This window comes from Balaenoptera musculus, chromosome 8 (genome assembly GCF_009873245.2).
Source record: "Balaenoptera musculus isolate JJ_BM4_2016_0621 chromosome 8, mBalMus1.pri.v3, whole genome shotgun sequence".
In the NCBI taxonomy this organism is placed as follows: Eukaryota; Metazoa; Chordata; class Mammalia; order Artiodactyla; family Balaenopteridae; genus Balaenoptera; species Balaenoptera musculus.
Genome location: NC_045792.1, coordinates 101,300,155 through 101,327,098, shown reverse-complemented (window position 1 = coordinate 101,327,098; position 26,944 = coordinate 101,300,155). Strand labels below are relative to the sequence as shown.

Here is a 26,944-nt window from a genome sequence, read left to right as displayed (position 1 = left end):
TCTTCTCAGCTCCGAGTCTTCAGACCATCAGCTCAGAGAGGACCCTGGGCCCTCAGGACTCAAGCCAGCCCCCCACCCCCTCCCCAGACTGCCCCTGCCCAGACCACCTAGGCTTCTGTCCCCCCAGCAGCCCCACTAGGCTCAGGCACGCCACCACACCAGCCTTTGCTGAGGCAGCCCTTTGAGGAAAGCTGGGCTTAGTGGGTCCACAGCCCTGGCCCTGCCAGTGTCATTAATCCCCAAAGGAAAGTCAAACATTAGCCTGGGAAACAGCTTATGCCTTATATAAGCCCCCCTGGGGAAGGCACAAACACAGCTTGCTGGAGCTGAGCTGCCAAACTACAGCAGCTGCCGGACCCTGGGACAGAGCAAGGGTTTCAGACACATCGACCACCAACCCCACCGGAGGGAGGAGCCAGGCCCAGCTACCAGGTGAGGAGGGACCCCTGGGAAGCCCCCAAGGCCGGGCCTTGCTTCCTCACTGCAACTGACCGAGTCCCTTATGCCCTCTGGGATCTGCTTGGCCCCTTTCTGCTGCCCTGGTATGGTGCACCCTGCCCCAGGGGACAGCCAAAACCAGGAGGCGCTGGGCTTGGGGAGACCTTCCCAGCAGGCCCCCGAGCCCTGCCAGTCCTGTGTGTCTGCTCAAGGCAACCAGGGACCTCGCCCACTTACTCCTGACATCCATCCTGTGGGGACAACGTCCAAGACGGGGCCCCTTGGTCCCAGCGGCCTGCCTGCACTGCCCCACGCCTGCAGCGCATGTGCCCAGCCTGGCTGAACACATACTCACACCCACAAGTCCCCACACGCACACAGCGACACACCCGCGTTCACACAGCTGTGCCCTTACACTCCAGCCTAAATGTGCACGTCCCAGCAGACACTGCTGTGAACACACACCACACCTGTGACCCCACGTCTGCATGCGCAGTTGCGTACATCCTCATCTACACGCAAATCTGTGGGTACGCACGGCTGTATCACACGCTTATACATACACAGGCTTACACATACACCTGGGCACACCCCCCCGCTTGTGCTTCCACACCCATCCACCTGCCCCCCCTCACCCCCATGCACACATCCCTCTCCCCGGCCTGGTGCCCCACCCGTAGCTCTGGCTCATCTTGCCCGGTGCCATGACCTTCGCCGAGCTCGTGGACCGCGTGGCCAGCAAAGGGCCCTTCCAGTTCCTGCACACGGTCCTGCTCGGCCTCCCGATCCTCAGCATGGCCAACCACAACCTGCTGCAGATCTTCACAGCGGCCACCCCCGCCCACCACTGTCGCCCGCCACCCAACGCCTCCGCGGGGCCCTGGGTGCTCCCCATGGGCCCGAATGAGAAGCCTGAGCCGTGCCTCCGTTTTGTATATCCACCCAACGCCAGCCTGCCCAATGACACCCAGGGGGCCACCGAGCCCTGCCTGGATGGCTGGACCTACGACGTCAGCACCAGGGACTCCATTGTGACTGAGGTATGCCCAGAGGCCAGCCCTCTCCCTCCGATTACAGCAGCAACCCCACACTCGTGGACAGGGGAGCAGGCTGGGGCCCAGTCTCCCTAAGGACCCAGGGACAGGGCACTGGGCAGGCAGAGAGGAAGGGCCTGGGTGCAGAGACGCACCAACCAAAAGGTTCCGTCTCTTCACATTCAGAGTGCAAACAGCCCTTTCTATGCCAGGCGCAGCGCCAAACTCTGGGGATACAAAAATGCACTGTCCCTGTTCCCACGGGGTCCACCGCCTAGCAGGGGTAACATCAATTAATGAGAGGACCACACAAAGAAATGTCAAATTACAACTTCAAAGTACTTAAGGTTGTGACCTTAGACTACAGCCTACCCCTGGGCTGGGGGCAAGGGCCAGGGGAAGCTTCCTTTAAAAAGTGACCCTGGGCGGAGATAAGGGAATCCAGCAAGAGTTAGCCAGGCAATGGGGAAAAGGAGGAAAATTCCATCTTGTGTAAAGGTCTCAAGGTGAGACAGTGTGTGCAGGAGGGGATGGACAGAGGTGAGGGTTGGAACATGCCTGAGCAGACCCAGAAAATATCTCATCCGCTCCTGCAGTCACTTCTGTGTTCATCTCCCATTCATTCACACCCTCATTTATTCACTGATTCTTTTACCCACCATCTCCAGGAGTTACAGAGTTAAATCAGGCTCTCGAATGACCTGGAGACCATGGTCAGATGAAGAGAACGAAATGGGAATTGGCATTTATTGAGGATCCACAAATAGCCAGTCACGTCTTGGTGTCTGGCAGACATTGTCTCCCACACTTTGATTCCCACAATGATATTCTGTTGAAGGTGATTTTATCTCCTTTTTCATTCAAAAAAAAAAAAAAAAAAAACTAAGACTCAGAGGAGGGAAGTGAAGGTCCAGTGCCACACAGCTGGTCAGTTTCGGAGCTGGAGTTTAAAGCAAAAGTCCATACTAGGCACAGGGGGACAAGCATTCATGGCAGTACAAAAGAGTGGGGGGACCACGGGATTCTAGGGAGCCTTCCTGGAGGGGGTGACATGTGAGCAGTGAGTAGAGGCCAATGTTTTCATTCTCCCTTCGGGGACCATGAGCCCCTCGAGGGCAGGATCTTGCTTTTGCCGCCTTAGAAGAGATGCATTTCAACGTCTTTACCTGGTGCCAGTCCTGTGCTGGGCACACTATGAGCGTGGGCTCCTGGAATCCCTGGAGATGGCATCTCAGTGAGGGAAGTATTGTTAGCACCTTCAGATGAGGAAACCGAGGCTCAGCCTGGTTCAATGACTTTCCCAGGAGTACATATGATTAGGACCTGGCAGAGAAATGATTTGAATCCAGGACTATCTATGTTCAGAATCTATGATTGCTATTCATTTGTCTAGTGAGTATTTATTTCTGTATAAAGCACTGACTACGCGCAAGGCACTGTCCTAAGTGCTTAATAAATATTAACCCTTTTAACCTTCCTGACAACATTATAAGATAGTTAGTATGATAAGCCCATTGTTGCGATGGGGAAACTGAAGCACAGAGAGGATAAGGAGCTTGTTCAAGGTCTCGCCACTAGTAAGAGGCAGATTCAGGATCTGAACACAGGCACCTGGCCCCAGATCCGTGCTCCTAACCATCACATCTGCTGACTCTCATGGCCCCGGATACTCCATCCCTGTCCTATGCATTTTTTCTCCCCAGCACCCAGCCCAGTGCCTGAAATACATCCAGCATCCAACATTTATTGACAGCTACACGCATAGTACTGAGGACACAGAGTCAAAGAACTCATGAGCCCTGCCTGTCATCCAGGTGCTCACCTCTAGTGAGGAAACTCACCAGCAGCGTGGTGGGGTATGCAGGCTTCCCAGGGCAGGGGTTTTCAGCTGCTTTGCTCTATCCCCAGCAGCTGGAACAGTGCCTGGCACAGAGGAGGCGCTCTGTGCAATCAATATTTGTGTAATGAATGGATACGAGCTTTATAAACTCAGGGTGCCCTGGGAGCCCAGAGGAGGGGGCGTGGAATCCGCCTGGCGGGGGAAACCGGGAGGGCTCACTGGAGTCAGCAAAGCCTGAGCTGAGTGTGAAGGAGGGGTCAGGGTTAGGGGGCAGGCTGACGCAGGCAAGCGCACCCCGGGCGAAAGGGACAGTGTGCCTGCAGTCAGACGCACAGTCACAGAAGCATAAAGAGAGCAAAGCAGTAAGGCCGGCAAGAGGCTGAGGGAGGCTGGAGAGGTGGGCAGCGGGGTGCGGAGGTCAGGGACACAGGGAGGAGGAGGGCCAGCAGGAGGGCCTGGCGTGGACGCCGGGGCGAAGGACTGGCCCCTGTCTCGAAGGTGACAGGGAGCCATTGCATGGTGTTAAGCAGGAGTGCGACGTACTCAGATTACCTTCTAAGGATCTGCACTCGGACCGTGGTCTCGGGTGGCCTCGGCCTACGGCGGCTTGAAGCGGGATTTCGATTCCCAGCCAGAGGCTGAAGTCAGGCCACAGCAGGGAGAGTGCTGAATCCCGGCCACTAGACAGTGGCCATTGACAAGGCCCTGGCCCTTCGGCTTTGTAGAAATGAATTCCCACAAAGACAGAAAGTAGTGAAACAAGTAAAGTATTTATTAGGAGGTAAAAGGGTACGTGTGGATAGACACGTGGGCGGACTCAGAGAGAGAGTGGCACCCTTGTGGTAGTTTGAATCACCTATATGGGGCATTTCTTCCGGGTTTCCTTCGGCCAATCATCTTGCTTTGCCTGGTTCTGTGTCCATATTTTGTTTATCTCGGGGTCCTCCCACGTGTGCGCGCGCATCTCTTAGCCAGGATGGATTCGAGCAAAGAGGCCTGTGGGTAGGTTGATGTCGCTTACCATGGAGTGGCGCCCCCTCTGTTGTTGACCTTCAAGGAGCCTTTCTGAGCACGTGTAGTTGGGAAGGTCTCCTTGACTTCAAGAATGAGGCATATGCAGTCTTTTATCTCTTATCTGGACAGGGCTCAGTTCTCCTCCCTCCTGCTATTCTGGAGGATCTGTCCACAGGGGACGAACTCCAGCTGCTCAGCCTGGGGCCCATCTATCTCCTGCCTCAACTGCAGGGCGGAGAGTAGCTTGTGGAGCATTTTGGTCCAGCAGCTGGGAGACCAGTTAGCAGGTTGCCACAGGGACCCAGGACCAAGATGACGGACGGCAGGGGCAGTCGGAATAAATACCAGAGAGGTTGGGGAGTCAGAACCTCTGGGACTCGGGAACCAAATGGATGTAGGGGCAAGGAACAGGGCGGGGGGTGGGGGGAGTGGAAATGCCCCAATATCTGTAAATAAGTTTCCAGGTGTGTGGGCAACTTGCTGTACATCCGGTCCCTGGAAGACAGAGAGAAGGGGTAAAGCCACCATCCATGTCCTCCAGAATACAGAACCTAGACGAGGAAACAAAAATCCTACAGGGAGCAATGAAATAATAACCATCGCTACCCCTTACCGCGTGCTAACCCCTTGCCAGACGGCCCTAATCAGTTTGCTCACATGAACTCATTTAATCCTCACAACAACTCTCTGAGGTTAGTACCTATATTATGTCATTTTTGCAGATGAGGAAACCAAGGTACAGGTTAGTGGCCCAAGGCACCATATCTTATAAATGCTGGAGCTGGGAGTCAAACCCAGGCAGCAGAGCTCCAGAGCCACCTCCCCCCACTTCCCCACCCCGTGTTCCTTGGGACTGCATCCCCCGACCACTGCATCCTGGGCTAGGTTCTAGGAAGCGCTCAGTTAATGCTGGATGAAGGCCATATGCCCTCAGAGCCCGGCAGGAGGGACTCAGACAGGGCTGACTGCTGGGAAGTGTCTTCCCCTCCAGGGTGCACCTTGAGCTCCAGGGAGCCTGGCCAAGAGCAGAGCTTGCAGGTCTTTTTTTTTTTGGCTGCGTTGGGTCTTCGTTGCTGCGCGTGGGCTTTCTCTAGTTGCCGCGAGCAGGGGCTACTCTTCGTTGTGGTGTGCAGGCTTCTCATGGCGGTGGCTTCTCTTGTTGCGGAGCACAGGCTCTAGGTGCATGGGCTTCAGTACTTGTGGCACAAGGGCTCAGTAGTTGTGGCTCGCGGGCTCTGGAGTGCAGGCTCAGTAGTTGTGGCGCACGGACCTAGTTGCTCCGTGGCATGTGGGATCTTCCCGGACCAGGGATCAAACCTGTGTCCCCTGCATTGGCAGGCGGATTCTTAACCACTGCGCCACCAGGGAAGCCCAGCTTGCAGGTCTCGTACCCGGTCAAGCATCAGCTCACATCTGTGCCAGCTGATCACCCAGTCACCATTCCAGCAGTTGGGGCCAGGTGAATCTACATCCCAAATAAACACAGGGTTTCACCAGGCCTCGGGGTCTGCCCCCTTCTCCAGGTCGGGTCCTGGTCAGGCCCAGGCTCCCTGAGGACTCTCAGCCATGAGAACCCCTGATCAGGGTCCTCACCCAGTCAGGGAAATGTCAGTGGCCAGACCCAGCCAGGTGCTCTTAGCAGCGCAGCAAGGTCAAACCCCCTCTGACTTTTCTGTTTGTGGTTCAAGCCGTGGCAAATCCATGCTCCATCACTTGGGGTGGGGTGGGGTTCCGGTCCCTCAGGGGGTGGAGGTAAGACAGGGCTGGCTCACCTAGGGGTGTGTCTCTGGCGTGGAGGCAGGGACCTGGGTGTGCCGGCCCTGGGGGGAAGGATGGTGATGAGGAAGACAGCACCTGGCAACCAGCTCAGTCCAGGTGACCCTGGTTAGTAGGCAAGGAGCCATCTCCCACGTGGACAGTGTGCCACCATGAGCCAGGGCCAAGCAGCAGAGTTCACATTCTTTTTTTTTTTTTTTTTAATGTCTGAAACATTTATATTAACATATTTCCATACAAATACAAATATAAGATTTGTAGAAATTTCATGTAATGTCCGAAACATTTATATTAACATATTTCCATCCATATTTCCATATAAATACAAATATAAGAGTTTTAGAAATTTCATGTAATGTCTGAAACATTTATATTAACATATTTCCATATAAATAACACAATGAAGTTTAGTATTAGTTGTTTTGTTTGTTTGTTTGTTTATACTGCAGGTTCTTATTAGGCATCAATTTTATACACATCAGTGTATACATGTCAATCCCAATCGCCCAAGTCAGCACACCACCATCCCCACCCCACCGCAGTTTTCCCCCCTTGGTGTCCATATGTTCATTCAGCAAGAGTTCACATTCTGACTCTGCCCGTTTACTGGGGGGGAACAGCGATGTACAAACCCCAGAAGTCTCAGTTTCCTCATCTGTAAATGGGGTAAGAGAACAAGTGTGACCATTAAAAGAGATAATGCAAGGCCCAGCATTAGCACAGGGCCTGGCACCTACAAGGTGTTCAACTAATGTTTGCTGCCCACTGTTGCTGTTATGGTGGTCATGATTAATAGAGATGTCCTGAGAAGTAGGGGGTTAGTCCCCCCAGAAGAGTAGGGGGACTCCCGGTTAAAAGGAGAATCAGCTGTCACAGCTCTTCCCGGCTCACCCAGGCCGCAGGGCTTTGTCTCACTTCACCCCCAACCCAGCACAGGCCAGCACACAGGGCCCAGCTCCCCACCCCCCACAGCCAGGGACCTGGTGAGTCATCTCCCTCCCCCACCTCAGTCCCCTCATCTGTAGAATGGGATAATAAGGACCTTCCCTGCAGAGGAGCGAGGGTGGGATGACTTGCGCTGGGTCCAGCCAGGAGCACGGGGAGTTTCCCTCCCCTTCTGATCCCATAAGCTTTGCTGGCAGAGGTGACCACACATTCCTTCTCTGGGTTCAGCAGAGACAAGGTAGGAATTTTTCAGAAGGAGCTTTACCAGGACATTAAGAGGAAACAAAGGCCTTTCTTTTAAGTCTGGAAAGTGTGAGGAGTGAGGACTGTGGACTCTGATTCCCTGGAGAGGAGCCCACAGCTTCCACACCACAGAGCACAGCCTGTGGGGGCCCAGCTCAGTCTGGGGGCTCCGGAAACCCAACCCTACACAACCCTCGAAGGCCCGGGCCTGGCCTTGGATGAGCAGGCCCTCCCCTCTGAGGCCCCTGTGAGTCCTCTCTGGGCCTTGAGCCTTTCCCGTCCTGTTCTCCAGGGCCACAGAAATCCTGTCTCCCACACAGGTCCCTGGAGGCCCCAAGTCAGCCGCTGGAGAAGCAGAGAACCCACTCAGTGGTCCTCCCAGAAGTGGGTCTCCACCCTGGAAGTTTCCCCCTGCCGAGTGTCTGGTCTCCCTCCACGCTCACCCCCAAATCCCCAGGCTGCCCACCTCCCAGACCATCTGTCCACCTCTTGTCTCCAGCTGAGCTCCTGCATCACCCCCTACTTGCTCACCCCTGGACCCTGCCCTGGGCACCCCTCCTATCATCTCCCCTTTCCTAGCCTCCAATTTGACTCCTGCGTAATGACCAGGGGCCCCAGCTCAGCCATGTGTCTGGGCCAGCCTGACCCCCCCGTGGCAGCCCTCACCTAGGAAGCTGTAATCCGGGCAGGCGGAGGCGGGGGCCATCCCTTGGCTCTCTAGGGTCAGCGTGAACATCTACTGTGTGCAGGGCCCTGGGCTGTGCTTTGCATTCCTTCTTTCACCACCCTGCGAATCTTCTTTATGGCCACTGTGAATGTTGCCCCCTTTTTACAGAGGAATACACTGGGTTCAGATCCAGAGGGTGGCTCTCTCAGCCATGATGGTGAAATCAAGTGTTGTAGGAGAGGGGATGGGGGTCCTGACTCCAGAATCATGCCCCTTCTACTGCAATCACATGTCCCTGTGAGCACAGGGCCTTACAATGACATGTGACAATAATAATAAAACAGCTATCACATAGAGTGCCGACTGTTTGCCAGGTATAGTGCTGGGTGCTCTTCATTCCCTATTTTATTTACAATCTTGAGAAGCAGGTATTAGTATTACCCCCATTCTACAGATAAAGAGACTGAGCCACAGAGAGGTTAAGCAACTGGCCCAGGAACTCACAGCTACTAAGTGGCAGAGCTAGAGACTCATGCCCTTTGAGGCTTCCCAGGTACCTGGTCTCTGGCCATTGTGCCCCAGCCTTGGTTCCATCAGAGGTCCGAGAGTAGACAGAGGCATAGCAATTCTCCCCAAGTTCTAAACTGGATCTAAAAGGCCCCAAATCTAGGAAGTCTGTTCCCTTGTCCTTGCTCTGGAGGAGTATGGACCATGTGTGGGGTCCCCTGGCAGAGTCAGCCTATACACACCCACACACACACCCACACACACACCCCCCACACACACACACACACCACACACACACACCCACACACCACACACACACACCACACACACACACACACCCCACACACACCACACACACACACACACACCACACACACACCACACACACATACACACACACACATACACACACACCACACACACACACACACACCCCACACACACACCACACACACATACACACACACCACACACACACACACACACCACACACACACACACCACACACACACATACACACCACACACACGCACACACATCACACACACAACCACACACACACATACACACCACACACACACCGCACACAAATACACACACACACACACACCACACACACACGCGCGGAGCAGGGTCCGCATCCTTGATCGCACATGGCTTGCCCTGACCTTTTATGTCACGCCTTCTTCTCTGCCCTCTGAGGGGCCTCCTGGCCTATGATTTTGCTGCTGCTACAGCTCCTGAGCCTGTCCCTCACCCTTTGGGCCTGACATCAGATCAGCCCACTTGGCTCTGGCCTTGGCTGCCTCCTTGACCATGACTCCAGCCCATCCTGCACTTGTGTCTTATAGTGACGCATGGCTACAGCTCCCGTGGGCTGAGCCTTCCCTCTGGCAGCTCAGGACTCAGAGCAAAGCACACATCAGGGAGCCATGGTCAAGAGCACTAGTTGGGGGTCCAGAAGACCTGAGTTTGAGTCTCTGCCTTGAAATGAACCAAGCTGTGCTTGGGCAAGTTATTTACCCTCTGAGCCTCAGGTTCTTTGTCTGTAAAATGGAGATAATAATAGTACCCACTTCATAGGATTATTATGGCATCATTTGCAAAGCTTGCTCCTGAGCATAGTAAGCCCTCTCTTTCTCCCCCACCACCTTCCTGGTATGTCATCACTCAGGAAGACATGGCAGTGGGCTTCCTGTTCTTCCCTTCCTGAACCCAGCTCCCTAAGGAAGTAAACATTCCAAGAAAGGAAAAAAGAAGGCCAAGAACGTTGGATAGGATATTGGGAGCCGGAACTCTCTGTGGAGCTGCCAAAAGCTGATAGACAAGAGGTCAACCCAGACCATGCCATGGGCTAGATAGAAGCTGAGTGACCGATTCCCTCCAGTCAGCTGGTTACCTCTTCCTCTCTGGGCCTCATCAGTTAAATATGTATAGCAACCCCATTAATTAGTCATTGGACAAACAATTAACATTTCCTGTGCACCAACTATTCTGCTAGCTGCTAGGGATAAAGAGTCAAATGAGACGTCTCCCCCTCGGTGAGGTTACGGAATACAGGAGAGATGGACAAAGCAAATAGGCAGGTAGCATGCTATGTAATGTGTCCTCTTAGAGGTAAGAACAGGATGCTGAGTGTGGAAGGAGAAATGAGGAATTACGCTGGGAGTCTGGATGTGCTTCTCAGCCATTTATCCATTTCACGACTATTTACTGACTAGCTGCTTGTGCCAGGCAGCCAGAAAAGATGTTTCTGGCACTCAGAGTAAGTGATCTTGACATGTCTTTGAAGGACTGACAACCTTGCTAGAGTAGGGGAAGATATCAAGTACAAAAGCAAAGAGGAACACAATAGCCTGAAGCTTTTGTAGGATCTCTAGTGTACCGGATTACAAACCATGGACCCATGTGGCCAGGCCTATGCACGGAGTCAGAGTCAAAGGAAACATAATCACTCTCTCAACACCTTGAAGAATGGAGACTTCAGCTACAGGTTTTCTTAACACGGAAAGCATTGCCAAAAATCCCTCAAAATATCTTCCTTTCCCCCCAAAATTCCAGGATGCCTTTAAAAATCTCTCCAGTTCTCTCTACATCTGGTCCCATGCTCTTTGCCGTGCTCCTGTGTTCCTAGCCCCTTTCCTAGGTCATCCAGGGACCGAGACACCCAGCAGCTCCGCCATCTTCAACACGTGGCTTCCGGAGTTGCTCTAGTTATCACAATTCCTAACCAACGGGAAGGGAGAAAGCACGCACGTCCAGGCCAGGGATTCCCTCTACTTAAATGAAGTGGAAGCAGCATCCATTTCTTCCACTCACACGTCATTGTCAAGAATTACATGGCCCCATCTCGCTCCCGGATGGCCTGTCCCTTTACAGCGCTTGCTACACAGTACAGGAAGTCTCTCTAGACACCCACTGGCCCACTCCTTTCACACCACCTCACTTCCTCCTTTACTCTTTTCCCTCCCCCATCCCCACACATGTACCATGCAGGCTCCCTTCCAGCCAGATAGAGCCCTGGGTTTGCTGGCCACTCTGGGCCACTGTGAGTAAGCTGGAGGACCTGGAGGCTTCCCCCTTGCCCAATCCCCCTCACTTCCCCGGGGAGGAAAGCAGAAAGAGCTCCCTGGGCGTGTGATTTCTTCCCCGCACTGTTTTGCTTCCAAAACATTCTCGTAAGGCATTTCCAGTGAATGAGATTCTTCACTTCATTACACAAGTAATCAGGACAACTGGACAAAGGGTGCGTGTTGGAGATTAGCAGGAGATTAGGCCAGACAGGTGGGCAGGGGCCGAGCCTGAGGGCTTTATAAATCTGTGTTAACAGAGCTTTGTCTTTACCCAGAGGGCAAGAGGAAGCCAGGGGGTGCCTTAGGCAAGGCAGCAAGCTGATGTGAGAGGTGCTTCAGAAAAGCCACTCAGCTTATCAGGGAAAGAATGGATAGGAAGGACTGAGGTCCAAGGTTGGGAGACCTGTCAGAAGATTATTGCGATAATCCTCTCTGGGCTCAATTTCCTCAACTGTAAAATGAGGATGACAGCATCTCTACATCATAAGGTTGCTATGATGATTGAAAAAATTAAGGCATGGAAAGTGCTTACTTAGAACAATGCCTGGTGCAGAGTAAGCCCTCAATAAATATTGGCTGTTATTCCTTTTTTTTGATTTATTTTATTGACGTATAGCAGATTTACAATGTTGTGTTAATTTCTGCTATACAGCAAAGTGACTCAGTTACCCATATATACACTCTTTTCATATTTTTTTTCATTATGGTTTATCACAGGATATTGAATATAGTTCCCTGTGCTATACAGTAGGACCTTGTTTTTTTATCCATGCTATATATAGTAGCTTGCATCTGCTAATACCAAACTCTCAATTCATCCCTCCCCTGCTCCCCTCCCGCTTGGCAACCACAAGTCTGTTCTCTATGTCTGTGAGTCTGTTTCTGTTTCGTAGATAAGTTCATTTGTGTCATATTTTAGATCCCACATATAAGTGATATCATATGGTATTTTGTCTTTCTCTTTCTGACTTACTTCACTTAGTATGATAATCTCTAGGTCTATCCATGTTGCCGCAAATGGCATTATTTCATTCTTTTTTACAGCTGAGTAGTATTCCACTGTATATATGTACCACATTTTCTTTATCCATTCATGCGTCAATGGACATTTAGGTTGTTTCCATGTCTTGGCTATTGTGAACAGTGCTGCTATGAACATAGGGGTGCATGTATCTTTTTTAATTATAGTTTTGTCCAGATATATGCCCAGGCATGGGATTGTTGGATCATATGGCAACTCTATTTTTATTTTTTGGGGACCCTTCATACTGTTTCCCATAGTGACTGCACGAATTCACATTCCCACCAACAGTGTAGGAGGGTTCCCATTTCTCCACACCCTTTCCAGCATTTGTTATTTGTAGACTTTTTAATGATGGCCATTCTGACTGATGTGGGGTGATACCTCATTGTAGTTTTGATTTGCATTTCTCTAATAATTTGGGACATTGAGCATCTTTTCATATGCCTGTTGGCCATCCGTATTTCTTCTTTGGAGAAATGTCTCTTTAGGTCTCTGCCCATTTTTCGATGGGGTTGTTTGTTTTTTGTTTTTGAGTTGCATGAGCTGTTTGTAAATTTTGGAAATTAAGCCCTTGTCGGTCTCATCATTTGCAAATATTTTCTCCCAGGCCATAGGTTTTCTTTTCATTTTGTTTATGGTTTCCTTTGCTGTGCAAAAGCCTGTAAGTTTCATTAGGTCCCATTGCTTTTATTTCTACTGAATATTGGCTGTTATTCTTAATCCAAGCATAAGAGGATGAGGCCTGCAACTAAGATAGCAGCAGTGGAATAGAAGAATCCAGATTCAAGAAATATTAAAGGACTTCCCTAGTGGTCCAGTGGTTAAGACTCCATGCTTCCACTGCAGGGGCATGGGTTCGATCCCTGTTTGGGGAAGTAAGATCCCACGTGGCCGCTAGCGGCGGCCAGATAAAAAGAAAGAAAGAAATATTAAAAAGTTAGAAACTGGAGGAGAAGTGATTGTAACATGGGAGAGGAAGGAGTCAAAAAAGGGGCCGCCAGTCACTGTGATTCAGACCTTACAGGGAGAGGGTGGCAAGTCTCGTTGACTCTGAGATGCCCAAAAGACACCCTCCAGGGGGAGATTTCAAGTAGGCTGCTGAATCGATGGGTCTCAAGGCCAGAAGAAAGTTTGGGCTAAAGAGAGGGATTTGGAGTCTTCACCATAAAATAGTCATTGAAGCCATAGGAGCAGGTGGCATTTCCTGGGGAAAGTGAATAAAAGAGGAAGATCCAAGAAGAGGCCTGGGAACTTTAAAGGATAGAGAGAAAGAAGACCAGAGAGGGAGGGAAAGGAGGAAGACCGGAGAGGGTAGAGGTCAGCGGGGTCACGGCGGCTGAAGGGAAGTCAGGTCAGGAAACAGAAGGTTCCATTGGGTTTGGGGAGCAGAGTTCAATGGAGAGGTGGGGGCAGACTCGGGAAATGAGTGGGACACGAGGACGGGGTGAACAGCCAGGATGGTTCCTTGTTCCAGAGATCTGGCTTTGAAGGGAAGAGAGAAATGAAGCAAATGTGGAAGGGAAAGAGGCTTTAAGTGGAGAGACTGGAACACAAGCAAACGATGATGGGGAGGAGTCAGGAGAGAGGCTGAAGGTGTGGGATGGAGGGAGGTGGCAGCAGGAATGTCCCCTGGAGGAGAGGGGGGTGCAAGCAGAGGGACCAGCCTTGCACAAGTGAAGTTGGGGAACAGACACACAGGTAACCTCAGGACGCAGGTGAGCCTGGAGGAGCTCGAAGACAGACCTGGCTGTGACAGCTGAGCAGACTTCGGAAGCCATATGGCAGGCCACGTGTGCTGAAGGGATGTTGTCATCACAGAACCACAGGGCAGGGACCCAGGGAGCCCCAGGCCAGCCTGAAGGGGGAAACGGCACCGGGAGTAAGGGCCAGGCTCAGGGAAGCCAAGCGCGGGTGCTGGGAGAGGGAGTACACACATGGGGGCACAGGCTGAGCGCGGCTGAGAGGCTGGGCTGGACTGAGCCGGGTGGCCGGGTGGCCGGGTGGCTCTCCCTCTCTCCTGCGCAGTGGGACCTGGTGTGCAACTCGAACAAGCTGAAGGAGATGGCCCAGTCTATCTTCATGGCGGGCATACTGATTGGGGGGCTCGTGCTGGGAGACCTGTCTGACAGGTGAGACGCGGGGGCCTCGCCAGGGGAGGCACAACCCACGGAGACCCCCCCGCCCCTCTCCATTCCACCCATGCACCCCCAGAGAGGCAAAGAGCTGGGGGAGGGGGGAGAGATGGTCCTTGCTGTGTGGCCAGCCCCTTTCGGGGCCACAGCCTTCTCCCTGTAGCCCCCAAAAGCCCTACAGCTTGAGTCTTCCAGCCTCCCCAGACCTGGGGCAACGGCCTCAAGGTTTTCAGACACAGTAGTGGCTGCATGGCCATGGAGGTGGGTGATGAACGGCTTGGAGAGGAGTGGTCCTTTGACCCCTGCTCAGGTAGCTAAGCTGGGGGTGGAGGAGATCACTCATTAACTCAAACTTCGAACTGCAAACTTGTCAACAAAAAAAAGCAATTACCAGCAAGGCTCTGTCTGGGGAGGGAGTACAACACCCTGCCTGGCCTTTGGGAGGTGGAGGGTCCAGCCCTTTGCCCCGAGGCCTGCAGAGTCACTCACAGCAGCTAACTACCCTCTTCTTCTTTTTCGAGCTGCAGGTTTGGCCGCAAGCCCATCCTGACCTGCAGCTACCTGCTGCTGGCAGCCAGTGGCTCAGGCGCAGCTTTCAGCCCCACCCTCCCCATCTACAGCGTCTTCCGCTTCCTGTGTGGCTGCGGCATCTCAGGCATCACCCTGAGCACCACGATCTTGAGTGAGCCACAGGGGGAGGGGACGGGGACCAGGAGTTTGGGGAGCACCAGCCCGAAGCCAAGAGTGTGGCTCAGCCACAGGCACCGGGCGACCCTGGTCAAGCAAGGCGCTGCCCCTCTCGGAACCCCAGAGGCCCCCTCTGAACATAACAACAAGCATAATAGCAGCAGCTTCAATACTGAGGACCCACCCCGGGCCTGGCATCTGCCAGGTGCATGATCTCGTTCAGCCCATACACACAAGTAGGTAAAACAAGGGAAGTCACCTGCCACTGGAGAGGCAGTCAAGACTGCAGGCTTGGGAGTCAGTCACACCGATGTTTGAGTCCTACCTTCTTGAGCCTCAGTCGCCGCATCTCTAAAATGGGGGCGATGAAACCTTAGGATCAGGGTCAGATCGAGTAGCCAACGGAGGGGCAGGAGCTGGTGCCCCTTCTCAGGAGGTGCCCACCACCCAGTAGGGTCTTAATCTGGTCCTTGGGTTCCTCCTGCAGGTGTCGAGTGGGTGTCCACTCGGATGCGGGCCATCAAGTCGATTTCACTCGGTTACTTCTACACCAGTGGCCAGTTCATTCTGCCTGGCCTGGCCTACGCCATCCCCCAGTGGCGCTGGCTCCAGTTAACCGTGTCCATTCCCTTCTTCGCCTTCTTCCTCTTGTCCTGGTATGTGACCCTCTCTTCTTCAGCCCCCTCCTTAGAGCCACCGGGATCAAACAGGAGGAGCCCAGGCCTGACCAGGCTGGCTGACTCTGTCTGTCCCGAGACACCCCATCCCAGAGTCAGGAAGGGCATTCCAGGGAGGAGGAACCACACACCGGGGCATGCCACGGGAGGGAGCGCTCGGCTGGGGGGGGGCAGTGGGGGGGTTCGGGTTAGACTGTGAAGAGCACAGAAAGCCAGAGAGGCCTCGGTTTCACGTGGAGGGACAGAGAACGCCTCTGAAGGTGCCCGGGGTGCTGAGAGGCCTGACCAAACTTCCATTCGTGACCTAATCACACAGAAGGACAAACCCAAGTGGGTGGGGACGAGAGACAAAGGGAAGTGACCGTGTGGGCAGGAGGAGCCTGGGGGATGAGTCTGAGGGGCATTTTGAAGGAGAAATCCTCAGAGTGTGGGGACTTCTGGATTTGAGGTATAAAGGAAAGGAAAGCTCCAACCTGAGAACCTGGGAGAATCAAGGGGTCTGGGGCAGAGACCCCGAGTGAGGACATGTGGAAGACAGGAAGCCAATCTGTAGGTGGTAGTTGATAGCTGGGCCCAAAGAACAGGAAATCATGAAGAAGCTCCGGAGCAGAAATGAAGTCCTGGCGGATCCTTTATCCAGCACTTACTATGTGCAAGGCCCTGTTCTGGGCATCAACCCACATCATACCAACGCTTACGGCATCTCTGTGTGAAGGGGACATTAGTATTCCCATTTTACAGATGAGGAAACCGAGGATGAGAGAGGTGAAGCAATCCTCCAAGGTTACACAAAAAGACGCAGGACTGGAATGGGGCCTCCATTTGAAAATGAGAATAAGCTCCCAAGGGGACGGGCAATCTTGCAGTGAGAGAGATGGTCAGAGAGTCCAGAGTGGAGTTTGGCATGTCCACAGCCTAGGATGGGAGCCGAGAGTTGGGAGGCAAAATAAGGGCAGATGGTCAGCAGACCCCTTCATTGTGTGACTTGGGACAAGCTTCACCCACTCTGAGCCTCAAGATTTTTCTAGGCAAGATGGAGATACCGGTGCCTGTCTCCCAGAGTTACATGTGCCTGGTCCACAGGAAGGCTCACTAATTGGAAGCCACTGTTGTCATTATTCTCAGGGAGAGGAGGATGGAATCCAGGCCCTGGCTATGGGATTTGGGAGGAAATCACCCATCATCTTGGTAGGCACAGGCTGAGAAGACTGTCAGGGCAGAAATAAGACCGCAAGGCCAGAAGGGCAGGTAGCAATGGGCCCAGGAAGCTGCCACTACCAGCAGGACCAAAGGTCTGAGGCCAGGTGACCCGCGTCCACTCCCTTGAGGGTCTCATTGGAGCCAGGTCCTGGGTGCCTGTGGGGTCCACAGCCAGGACGGACCCCACCTGGGACCAGACTTTTCCAAGCATCCCTCCTTTCTCCCCACACCTCTGCCTCCTCCATTTCCCTTCACTTTGTGACCCTCAGGGTTTGCTCAGGGGTGAACCAACCCCAAAAGCACAGCCCAAGGGTGGGGGAGGGTGAGGTTGGCCACACACTTGTCAACCCCAAGGCCCCATGTTGCACTTGCAAACCGTCCCCCGACCCAGCAGAGTTGGCTTTTTGCAGGGAGAATCAAAGGGTCCTCGGACCCATTCCCTAGACCACAACCCTAAACTTAGCCCCCTTCCTAAGCTGCCCTGGGACTGCAGCCCTGCCCCCCTTCACCCAGGACCTGGAATTCGGCCCAAGGACGGCTGGGGACGTGGACGTGCAGGACCCTCCAGCTGTCCAGCCTCGAGCATGCCAACCCTTCCCCAGGCCCCACCTGCCTTGGCCTAGGGCCCGAGGCTCCTAGCTAAGAACAACACCCAAGGATAACAAGCTGCCCAGGGTCGGGGGCAGGGGAAAGGCTCTTCTGGAAAGGGAAGAAGAGATCTCTGGAATTTGTGCCGGCTGCAGGCAGCCCAGGTGCAGAGCTTGACCAAGTTTAAATTCCATGAAACCTGCAATAAGGCAGCTCGGGTTTCTGGTCCTCCTAGCCTTTGGCCCTGGCTCTTGACCTTTTTCCAGCCTCTCAGAAGAACTTCTGGTGTTGGGAGGTGGGGGGTTGGGAGCCACTGTGACTTGATTCTGGCCCCCAGGTGGCTGCCAGAGTCCATACGTTGGATGATCCTGTCTGGAAGGTCCTCCAAGGCCCTGAAGACATTCCGGCAGGTGGCAGCCTTCAATGGCAAGAAGGAGGAAGGAGAAAAACTTAGCCTGGAGGTAGAGACCCAGAGGGATTGTAGTCTGGGGCACGAACCTGGGCTCTGCTCTTGGACTGTCCCCTCCTCTTGCCTCTGTTTCCCCTGCTCACAAGCTTACATCTGATGCCCTAAGCAAGCTTTTCTAAAGGCACCAGGCCTGCACCTCCCTCTCTTCTTCCTCTGCCCACCAGCTGCTCGCTAATAGACCCCTCCCCTTCCTCTGCCCCAAGGAGATCAAACTCAACCTGCAGAAGGAGATCACCCTGGCCAAGGCCAAGCACAGCATAGCTGACCTGTTCCGGACACCCATCCTGCGCCGTGTGACCTTCTGTCTTTCCCTGGCCTGGTAACCCACCACCCCTCCCTGCCCACACCCTAGCACCCCTGCCAAGCAGGGGTCATGAACAAGGCTTCTGGCAGGCTTACCTAAGGGCAAGGCCTAAAATACCTGCAAGAAGAGTCAAGGGATCCCCTCCTCAGGGCTGCCGCAGTCCAGCCCCAACCCCAGAAATCTCTGGCATCCCTGCCCCACACCCAGGTCCAGCCGTAAGGGTCTGCTTCCTTCTGGGGTCACACCCACCTCACCCACAGGGCAAATGCTCCAAACACCTTCGCCAGCTCACATCCCTACCATGTGAGCTGTGCCTCTCTGTCCCTGCCCCCCACTGGTCCAGCTCTGCCCTCTGGGACCCCGCAGAACAAGCCTGGCCCTTAGGGCTTCAAGATTTAACGACAGAAATTGTGATTCTTCTAAGTCTTCTCTTTTGCCCGACATCCCACATCTCCTTCAAAGCCCTTTCCGTGACCTGGTTCTAACGCCCTTCTCATCCTGGCCATCCCCATGTGAAAAGGATTCAGTATATCCAGGAACTCTTCAAAAGGGATCCCACAATTCTGAGAGGGGGAGGGGAGGCATCTGACCCACGTGTGCAGCCCTGGGGACTTTCACCTCCCCCATCTGAATGTTAAACCATTACCCAACAAAGAGAGATTGTTTACTGCCTCCTTTGGTCTCCAAGAGTCCCTCCAGGACCGATATTCTCTGGAATCAATTATATGGCACTTTGTCACCATACCCTAGACCATGTCCATGTCAGACATAACCAATCAATCCCCGCACTCTCTCACTGAGCCCAGACACAATCTCAGAGGCCTCAAAACAGCACTGAAGCAGCCCCTATCAATCTGTTGCAGTTGGGACAAGAAATGAAACTATTCATCATCCTGGTGACCCAATGAGCAGTATGGGGAGAGGCCCCCACCTGGCTGTGGGTCCTAATCAATCACTCTCTGACCCTCAGGTTTTCCACCGGTTTTGCCTACTATAGTTTGGCTATGGGTGTGGAGGAATTCGGCGTCGACCTCTATGTTCTCCAGCTCATCTTTGGTGGGGTTGACGTCCCAGCCAAGTTCATCACTATGGTCTCCATAAGCTATCTGGGCCGGCACACCACGGAGGCCGTTGTTCTACTCCTGGCAGGAAGCTGCATCCTGTCTCTCATCTTTGTGCCTTCGGGTGAGAAGCTGGGGCTACCCCCAGAGCCCTCCGAAAGAGGCTGACCCGTGAGACCAATGTGTCTGTGGGCCTCACAGGCTGGGAAGTGGGGTTCCAGGGACTCCAGATCTGCTGAGTCTGCCTCTAATTCACTGTGTTACCTCGAGCAGCTCCCTGTACTCTCTGGGGCTCAGGTTTCTCGTCTAGAAAATAACACAGGTGGGCTAGATGATATCAAAGATCCTTTTTCAGATCTGACTCAGGGCAAAGTATGGTGGTGTCTACACAGTGAGAGGAATTGCTCGGGATTTGGGTGTGGCCTGGGTGACATCGCTGCAGAAGACAAGCTTGGATGGGGAAACATCAGAGTCCAGTGCTCAAGGAACACCCCACAACCTACTCCAACATGACCTTGGAAAAGCCACTTTTACTTTATATAGATGTTTGGGTGTTGATACACCTATATCCTTCCAAAGGAACTGGAGATATTTTAGGACAAAAACAGATACAACAAAATATGAGAATAGGGAATCAGAGCCAGGGAAAAACCCAAATGCAGCAGGACACAAGCCTGCGAAGCACTGGGAATAGCAGAGGGGCTATTACTCAGCTTTAAGTTTGGATCTGAGCTGTCCGGCAGCCAAAGCAAAAAGGGAGACAAGGTCTCTGAGGAGTGAGAACACTCAGGGGCTCCTGAGCCCCGAGGTCTACTGCGTTTTCTTCCCTCTGCAGACCTGTTGACCCTGAGGACAGTACTGGCTGTGTTTGGGAAGGGATGCTTGTCCAGCTCCTTCAGCTGCCTCTTCCTCTACACGAGCGAGCTATACCCCACAGTCATCCGGTAGGTAGGTGCTGGGCCTGGAAGCGGCCCAGCCAAAGGATACAGGGGCAGGTGGGATTGTGGCCCCTGTCCAGGGGTCCCAGAGCTGTTCTTTGAGAACCCACACACAGGCTGCCAATCTCTGCTCTGAACTCTCCCAGGCAAACAGGTATGGGCATAAATAACCTGTGGACCCGCGTGGGAAGCATGACGGCCCCACTGGTGAAAATCACCGGGGAGCTGAAGCCCTTCATCCCCAATGTCATCTTCGGGACCATCGCCCTCCTGGGAGGCAGTGCAGCCCTCTTCCTGCCTGAGACGCTCAATCGGCCCTTGCCAGAGACCGTTGAAGACTTAGAAAACTGGTCAGTCCCCTGTTTCTGGCCCCACCAGTCCTACTCCTTGGGGAAGGCCAGGGCTTTTCCTGAGCTCTCTTTCCCTAGGTCCCTGCAGGCAAAGGAGCCAAAGCAGAAGCCAGAAGCAGAAAACGCATCCCAGAGGATCCCTCTGCAGCCTTGTGAACTGGGCCTGGGCCCCAACTGAAGGCAACAGACCCTCCTTTCCCTGCCCTCCAGAGACTAATCCCAGCCAGGTCCTTGCCTGTCTCTGGGCTCCGCAGGCACCTTGGGGAGGGCCCTGGGTGCATCTATGTTCCTAGGACACAGTCTTCTGAGAGCTTGGTGGAGGTATCTCCACCACCACCGGAGCTCCCCAACCCAGCCCTGGCCAGTTCAGAAGTTTGGCCACGGGCCTTCGCACACCCCACCTTGCCCTCACCCTCCCTGCAGCCCAGGCCCTGCCATTCTTCTGTCCAGCCCTTCCCCACTGACCACTTCTCCCATTGTTCCCACTCCCTTCCCCTTCTTGCTCCCACCCCTTTCTTCAATGGGAGGTTTCAATAAACAGCAGTGAAGAACTCAAGCCATGCTGCTCAGGAACAGGGGTGGGAAAGGGGGCAGGGCCTGGTATGGACGTGTGAGCATGCGTATCTGCCCATCCACACTGGCATGGATATACAGGTACGGGCACACAGGTACATGCAAGCTGGGCTGATGTGAACACGTGTGTCCAGCGTGAGCACACTGACGTGTGTATACGCCAAGCCTGTATTAGTCGACTCGGACTGCTGTAACAACATGCCACAGACAGAATCACTTAAACAATTTCTTCCCCACAGTTGGGAGGCTGAGAAGTCCAAGATCAAGGTGCTGGCAGACTCACTTCCTGGTGGGGGCCCCCTTCCTGGCTTGCAGATGGTCAGATACCTTCTCACTGTGTCTCACATGGCCGGAGAGAGATGAATAGAGCTTTCTGGTTTCTCTTCTTTTAAGGGCACTAATCCCATCATGAGGGCCCCACCCTCATGACCTCATCCAACCCTAATTACCTCCCAAAGGCCCCACCTCCTAGTACCATCACATTGGGGGTCACAAAGCCGTCTATAGCAAGTCCTGTCCTTGGAAATACCACGTGTGTATCTACATGTCCCGTCATGCATGTGAGCACTTGACTAGATAAGCCCAGAGTGGCTGCAGATGGAAGCCAGGGCTCCTCCAATCCCGACCTCCTTCTCCCTGCTCACCCCAAGTCTCTGATCCATGTCCCAACCCTGCGCCCACCAGGCAGCTTTGCCTCCTATTTAACTGAGAAAACTGCAACCGTAACTGAACATTGTCGACGTCTGCCACCATGTTTCCCAAGTTTCCCCCAATCACAACAGAAAGTCCAGTCCTCCCATTGGGGCTCTGCATCCAGCCTCTCCCACTAGCAGCCATCTGCCGTCTCCTTGGGTCTCTTCCCTTTCCCTCTCTCCTGGCTCCTTTGCATCACCAGTTAAATAAGCCCAAGGCTCTCCTATCTTAACACAAACCAACCAACCAACCTTCCTTGGTGGCCACGCCTCCCTCCAGGGCCACACTGTCTCTTTCTCCACTTCACAGCCAAACTTCACAAAGCTCCTGTCTGCCTCCCCTGCCTCCACTCTCTAACCTCATCCAAACTGCGCACTGGCTCCCACCCTTCTCTGAAATTGTTTTCACCAACAACACTCATCAACCCCTGTGCCAAATCCATAGGTCACTTGTCATCCCTTGTCTTACTTGACCTCACAGCAGATTTCATTCTATCGGTCATGGCCTCCTTCCTTGGTTTCTGAGATGCCACGTGCTTACAGCTCCCTCCCACACTCTGGCTGCTCCTTCTCAGTCTCCTTTGGGGTTTCCTGTAAATGCTACAGTGGTCACTTTGTCCTGCACCCACACCTTCCTCAAGGGTCTACATTTCCCAGAACCTGCTAACTGAACAGTTAACATGACCCTGCACCTCTGGTCATGATTGACTGGACCAGAGGGCACTTCAGATCCAAATCTCATTAATCACACGTTCCCTCCTGGCTGGAATCTGGGTCATGGAGGTTCTAGTACATCTCTTGTTTCTTGTCCTGAGAAGGCAAGTTAGCATGAAGGTGGGCTGGCCCAGATAAAAGTAGAGCAGAGAAAATCAGTTGCAGAGAAAGAATGAAGCAGGTGCACAGAGGGGGGAAAAAAAAAAAGACATGGGCTCAGATAAACAGATAAACAAATGGTGAGACCATTTGCATTTTTTTTTTTTAATTTATTTTTGGCTGTGTTGGGTCTTTGTTGCTGTGTGCGGGCTTTCTCTAGTTGTGGCGAGCAGGGAATACTCTTCATTGCGATGCGCAGCCTTCCCATTGCGGTAGCTTCTCTTGCTGCGGAGCATGGGCTCTAGGCACGTGGGCTTCAGTAGTTGCAGCACGCGGGCTCAGTAGTTGTGGTTCGCGGCCTCTCGAGCGCAGGCTCAGTAGTTGTGGCGCACGGGCTGAGTTGCTCTGCAGCATGTGGGATCTTCCCCGACCAGGGCTCGAACCCATGTCCCCTGCATTGGCAGGCAGATTCTTAACCACTGCGCCACCAGGGAAGTCCCTGCATTGATTCTTAATGGATTCCAGGTCCTAATTCCCTCTTATCCCTGGATGCACATTCTGCCCCTGGGTTCTATCAACTATTTTGAATTCTCTGAATAAACTCCTTTTTTTCAAAGATAAACTCAAGTGTTTCTGTTCCTTATAACCAAACAATTCCAAAAGCAATTCCTTTATCAGCTCTTAATGATCATCTCTCAAAACTCTTCCTAGGACCTCTTCCTCTAGGATTCTTTACCAGCAATGTCCAGTGAAAATATAATGCAAGCCACTTGTGTAATTTAAAAATTCCTAGTAGCTATTAAAAAGATGAAATTAATTTTAATACTATAATAATATTTTTATTTAACCCAATATATCCATATATTACCATTTCAACATGTAATCAATAGAAAAGTTATCAATGAGATATTTTATAGCCTTTAATTCATACTGAGTCTTCAAAATCCATATGTATTTTACCCTAACAGCATATCTCCATTAGGATTAGCTCAATTCAGGCGCCCAGTAGTAGCTAGTGGCTACGATACTGGACAACTCAGACACACAGCAGGGCTTCAATTATCAGCCACGGAGCTAATTGCTCTCAAGTCTGTACTTAGATATTTGTGAGAGAGCGCTTAATAAACGTGAAGTAAATCATATTGCCCCCACGTTTCAATTTTTTGGTAACGTCCCAGCGGGATGAAGTCTAAACTCTGTTACAAGGCCCATCATGATCAGGCCCCAACCTGCCCCAATGGCTTCAGTTTTTCACACCCTCTACCTTGCACCCTGAAATCTAGCCGCATTTCACTTCTTTCGGTTCCTAGACTGCAACAGCTCCTATTATGCCTGCCCTTCATCCCTGCCTGGCACCTGACTTCTCCCCATCCCACCTCCACAACATTTGACTTAGGGTCAGCTGACAATGGGACCACCAACGTCTCCCCTTGGCTTGAGTGGGTCTCAACCTGCAGGGAGAAGAATTGGGCTCAGTGAAGAACACTGGCTCTCTCACCCCATCCCCATCTTTCAGTTGTCCAGAATTCAGGGTGGCTCCCAGGATGTCCTAGCTGTTCCTGTGCTGTATCCGGGGATTTACTGCAAAGACACACAGGAAGGTAAGGGAAGATGCCCAGGAAAGCAGCTCCTAGTCACATGTTCAGGACTCCTAGTGACCTAGGATGCTGGTGTCAGGATGTACTGACCCCCCCCCATATACGCCATTCCTCTGGCCATTCCCAACTCCCCATCTGGATTCCACCCTCTCTCCATGTCTGCTTGTTCCTCGACAACTCCAGCTCCTCCCGCTTTCCCTATTCGCTTCTCTCTGTCCCTGAACTGGCTCAGTGAATTGCCACCCAATGTGGAGCACCTCACTTGGGGGGCGTCCTCATATTGAGCCACTTCATTGGTTACTAGACTCATATCCAGCCTTTAAATGGCAGTCTTTGGATTAATTTCTAACTTATATACTACCCATTGGCCAGAGTAGCCAGGCCACAAGGCATAAAGCTCACAATTTGGCTCCTTGCTCCGAATGTTGTTGTAGACCTGGCAGGCACTTGGAGTCTGCCAGACTTCTCTCCAGGTCAATCATTTCAAACTCACACTTAGGGCATGTGATCTGAGCAAGAGTGTTTTCTTTATCTGTAAATTATTTTATTTGAAAAGTCTCACAAAATAATCAACATCAAAATCATAGGTAGTCACACACCTTAAATCCCATTTATTTAATGGAATAAAATTATACAAAATCTGGATGTCTCAGGAAATCTGGGATATGTGATGGCTGCTAACATAGTAGAAAAAGCAATGGAATCAAGAGGGCTGAGTTCTAGATTTGCTTTCTGTGTGATCCTAGACAAATCCCTTGCCTACTCTGGGCCTTGGTCTCCTCATCTGCACAATGGAAGTCTTCACCTGTGTGATGGTGTTCATCGCTAATGGCACGTGGTTCTGTGGCTCTTGGCCAGTCGGAAGTCCTCAGATTTGACCCCTTCTCGGTGAGCAAGGCCAGAACTTAAGTCCACATTCCAGTGAGCACAGGGGAGTCCAACTCTGGGTGTTTAATGACCCAGAATGTCCCTAAAGGATAGTTCCTGGCTCTACAAATCATTTGCCACGGGAGCAATTCCATCCAGAAACTCTCCATGAGCTGAGAGGCTGGTGGGGAATCCCCTCACTAACCAGATAATTCCAGGAGCCAACCACAGTTCAGTCCCTAGAATTTCCAGTTGAGCCTTTTCCAGACTTAGGCAGGCTTGGAGCTGGTCAGACACTAGGGAGGGAGCTCTTCTCCCAGGCAGGATTGGACACAGGCTCAGAGAAGAAGGGTGCTTGTAGGGGCCCACAATCTCCCCCACTGCACTTGGCACTCCACCCACTCCCCCATGAGGGCACCAAGTCCTGGCAGGAGACTGGCGCCAGAACCCCCAAGCTGTTTGTCCAGCTGTCCTCACATCCCCAGGCCACAAGGTTCTTATATACCTTGGCCTGGAAAATGTTGTCAGGCATCTGGACACCCATGGGGTCCCAGCCCAGAACCAACACAGGGTGGGAGGAGGGAAGCTGGTTGAGTCTCATACCTCTCTGGGCCTCCCCTATTCTCTTCTGTACATATGAGGTCAGATGGTCACCAAGAGCTCTTTAGCTGGGCAGTCCACACCTCCAGAGTACTAGTTAAGAACTTCGTTGCCTTTGAAGTTAGAATAGGTTTGAACTAGCGTAAGATTTTATGTACCCAGGACTTCGATAGACAATAAATACTCCCCCAACTTCATACACAAAAGTGTAGTTTGTGTAAACTGTGCGATATTAACAGAGCATCTTGACTCCTTACAAGAGAAGTCCGAAGTCAAACTGCTTCCCCTCAGTAAGACTTGGAGATTTGTGCCCAGAAGAATTGAGAAATGCCCCTTCCCTTCACGGCCCTTTGCATCAGCTAATTTGTACAGGGCCTGGCATACCTCCTGTAAAACTACGGAACCCTAATAATCCATTGTGTTCAGACATATGCCAAAATCTCTGAAGTGGGCTAGAGGAGCAGTCAATAGGTGGCAGATTACAGAGAGGGACAGCCAGAGACCTCAAATGGAAACACACCACGAAGGGCAAAAAAGAGTCTGATATGGTAACCCAAACCCGGCGATCGAGTTAGAACATGGTGGGAAAGGGTGTTGGCCTGGACACAGGGAGACCAGGGTCTTGATTCAGCCACTCCAGTGGCAAAACTGGCTGGGTAGGCGCAGCTAGGGGAAGACTTGCAGCACTTTGGAGCCTGCAAGGCTGCTGTTATTCTGGGGAGGCAGAGGAGTTCTCATGTTCACCTTGCAAACATTTGCCCATTCAAATAAGCATGTGGGGATTCTTAGAAATATGTTGGTAGGAGTCATCCATCTGACTGCACTGTCCTTTGCCAAGCAGGTATGGGATTGATCACTATACAAAAGAAGTTTGAGGACATCTTCTAGGGTAGGGTTTCTTAGCACTATTGACATTATAACTCCAGAAAATTATTGGTTATGGAGACCTGTCCTGTGCACTGTAGGATGTTGAGTAGCATTCCTGGGACTCTACCCACTAGATGCCAGTAGTACCACCACCCCCAGTGGTGACAACCAAAAATGTCTCCAGATGTCCCCTGGGGAAAAAATCTCCCCCAATCGGGAATCACTGTTCTGAGGGTAAGATGTGCCTAGGCACATTTTCTCTCTAAAATCAGTGTGATAGTGTCACCTTTTTACCAGAAACAAATAATAAGAACAGCTCATGATCACTGAGCCACAGGGCAGGGACCACCTTAAGATCTTTACCTGTAATTGCTCATTTAACCCTCCAACAACCCAATGAGGCATACACAACCATTATCCCCATCTTGCAAACAAGGACCCTGAGATACAGAAAGTTTAGCAACTTG

At 52.4% G+C, this 26,944-nt stretch overlaps 1 protein-coding gene across 6 annotated transcripts; it reads left to right on the top strand.

Moving 5' to 3' along the window:
* The first annotated feature begins 309 nt into the window (after positions 1-309).
* Positions 310-22,641, top strand: SLC22A8 (solute carrier family 22 member 8). 6 transcript variants are annotated; one of them, XM_036862278.1, is made up of 11 exons: positions 310-432; positions 1,119-1,478; positions 14,087-14,190; positions 14,721-14,875; positions 15,368-15,536; positions 17,683-17,806; positions 18,018-18,133; positions 19,089-19,303; positions 20,015-20,123; positions 20,264-20,467; positions 20,546-22,641. In XM_036862278.1, the coding sequence occupies exons 2-11, from the start codon at positions 1,143-1,145 to the stop codon at positions 20,643-20,645; spliced, it is 1,632 nt and encodes a 543-aa protein (XP_036718173.1). In that variant the 5' UTR covers positions 310-432; positions 1,119-1,142; the 3' UTR covers positions 20,646-22,641. The 6 variants fall into 6 exon arrangements, with proteins under 6 accessions (XP_036718173.1, XP_036718175.1, XP_036718176.1 ...); XM_036862280.1 differs by having other exon boundaries at positions 318-432; positions 1,391-1,478; XM_036862281.1 differs by having other exon boundaries at positions 320-432; positions 1,391-1,478; positions 14,721-15,085.
* The last annotated feature ends 4,303 nt before the right edge of the window (positions 22,642-26,944 follow it).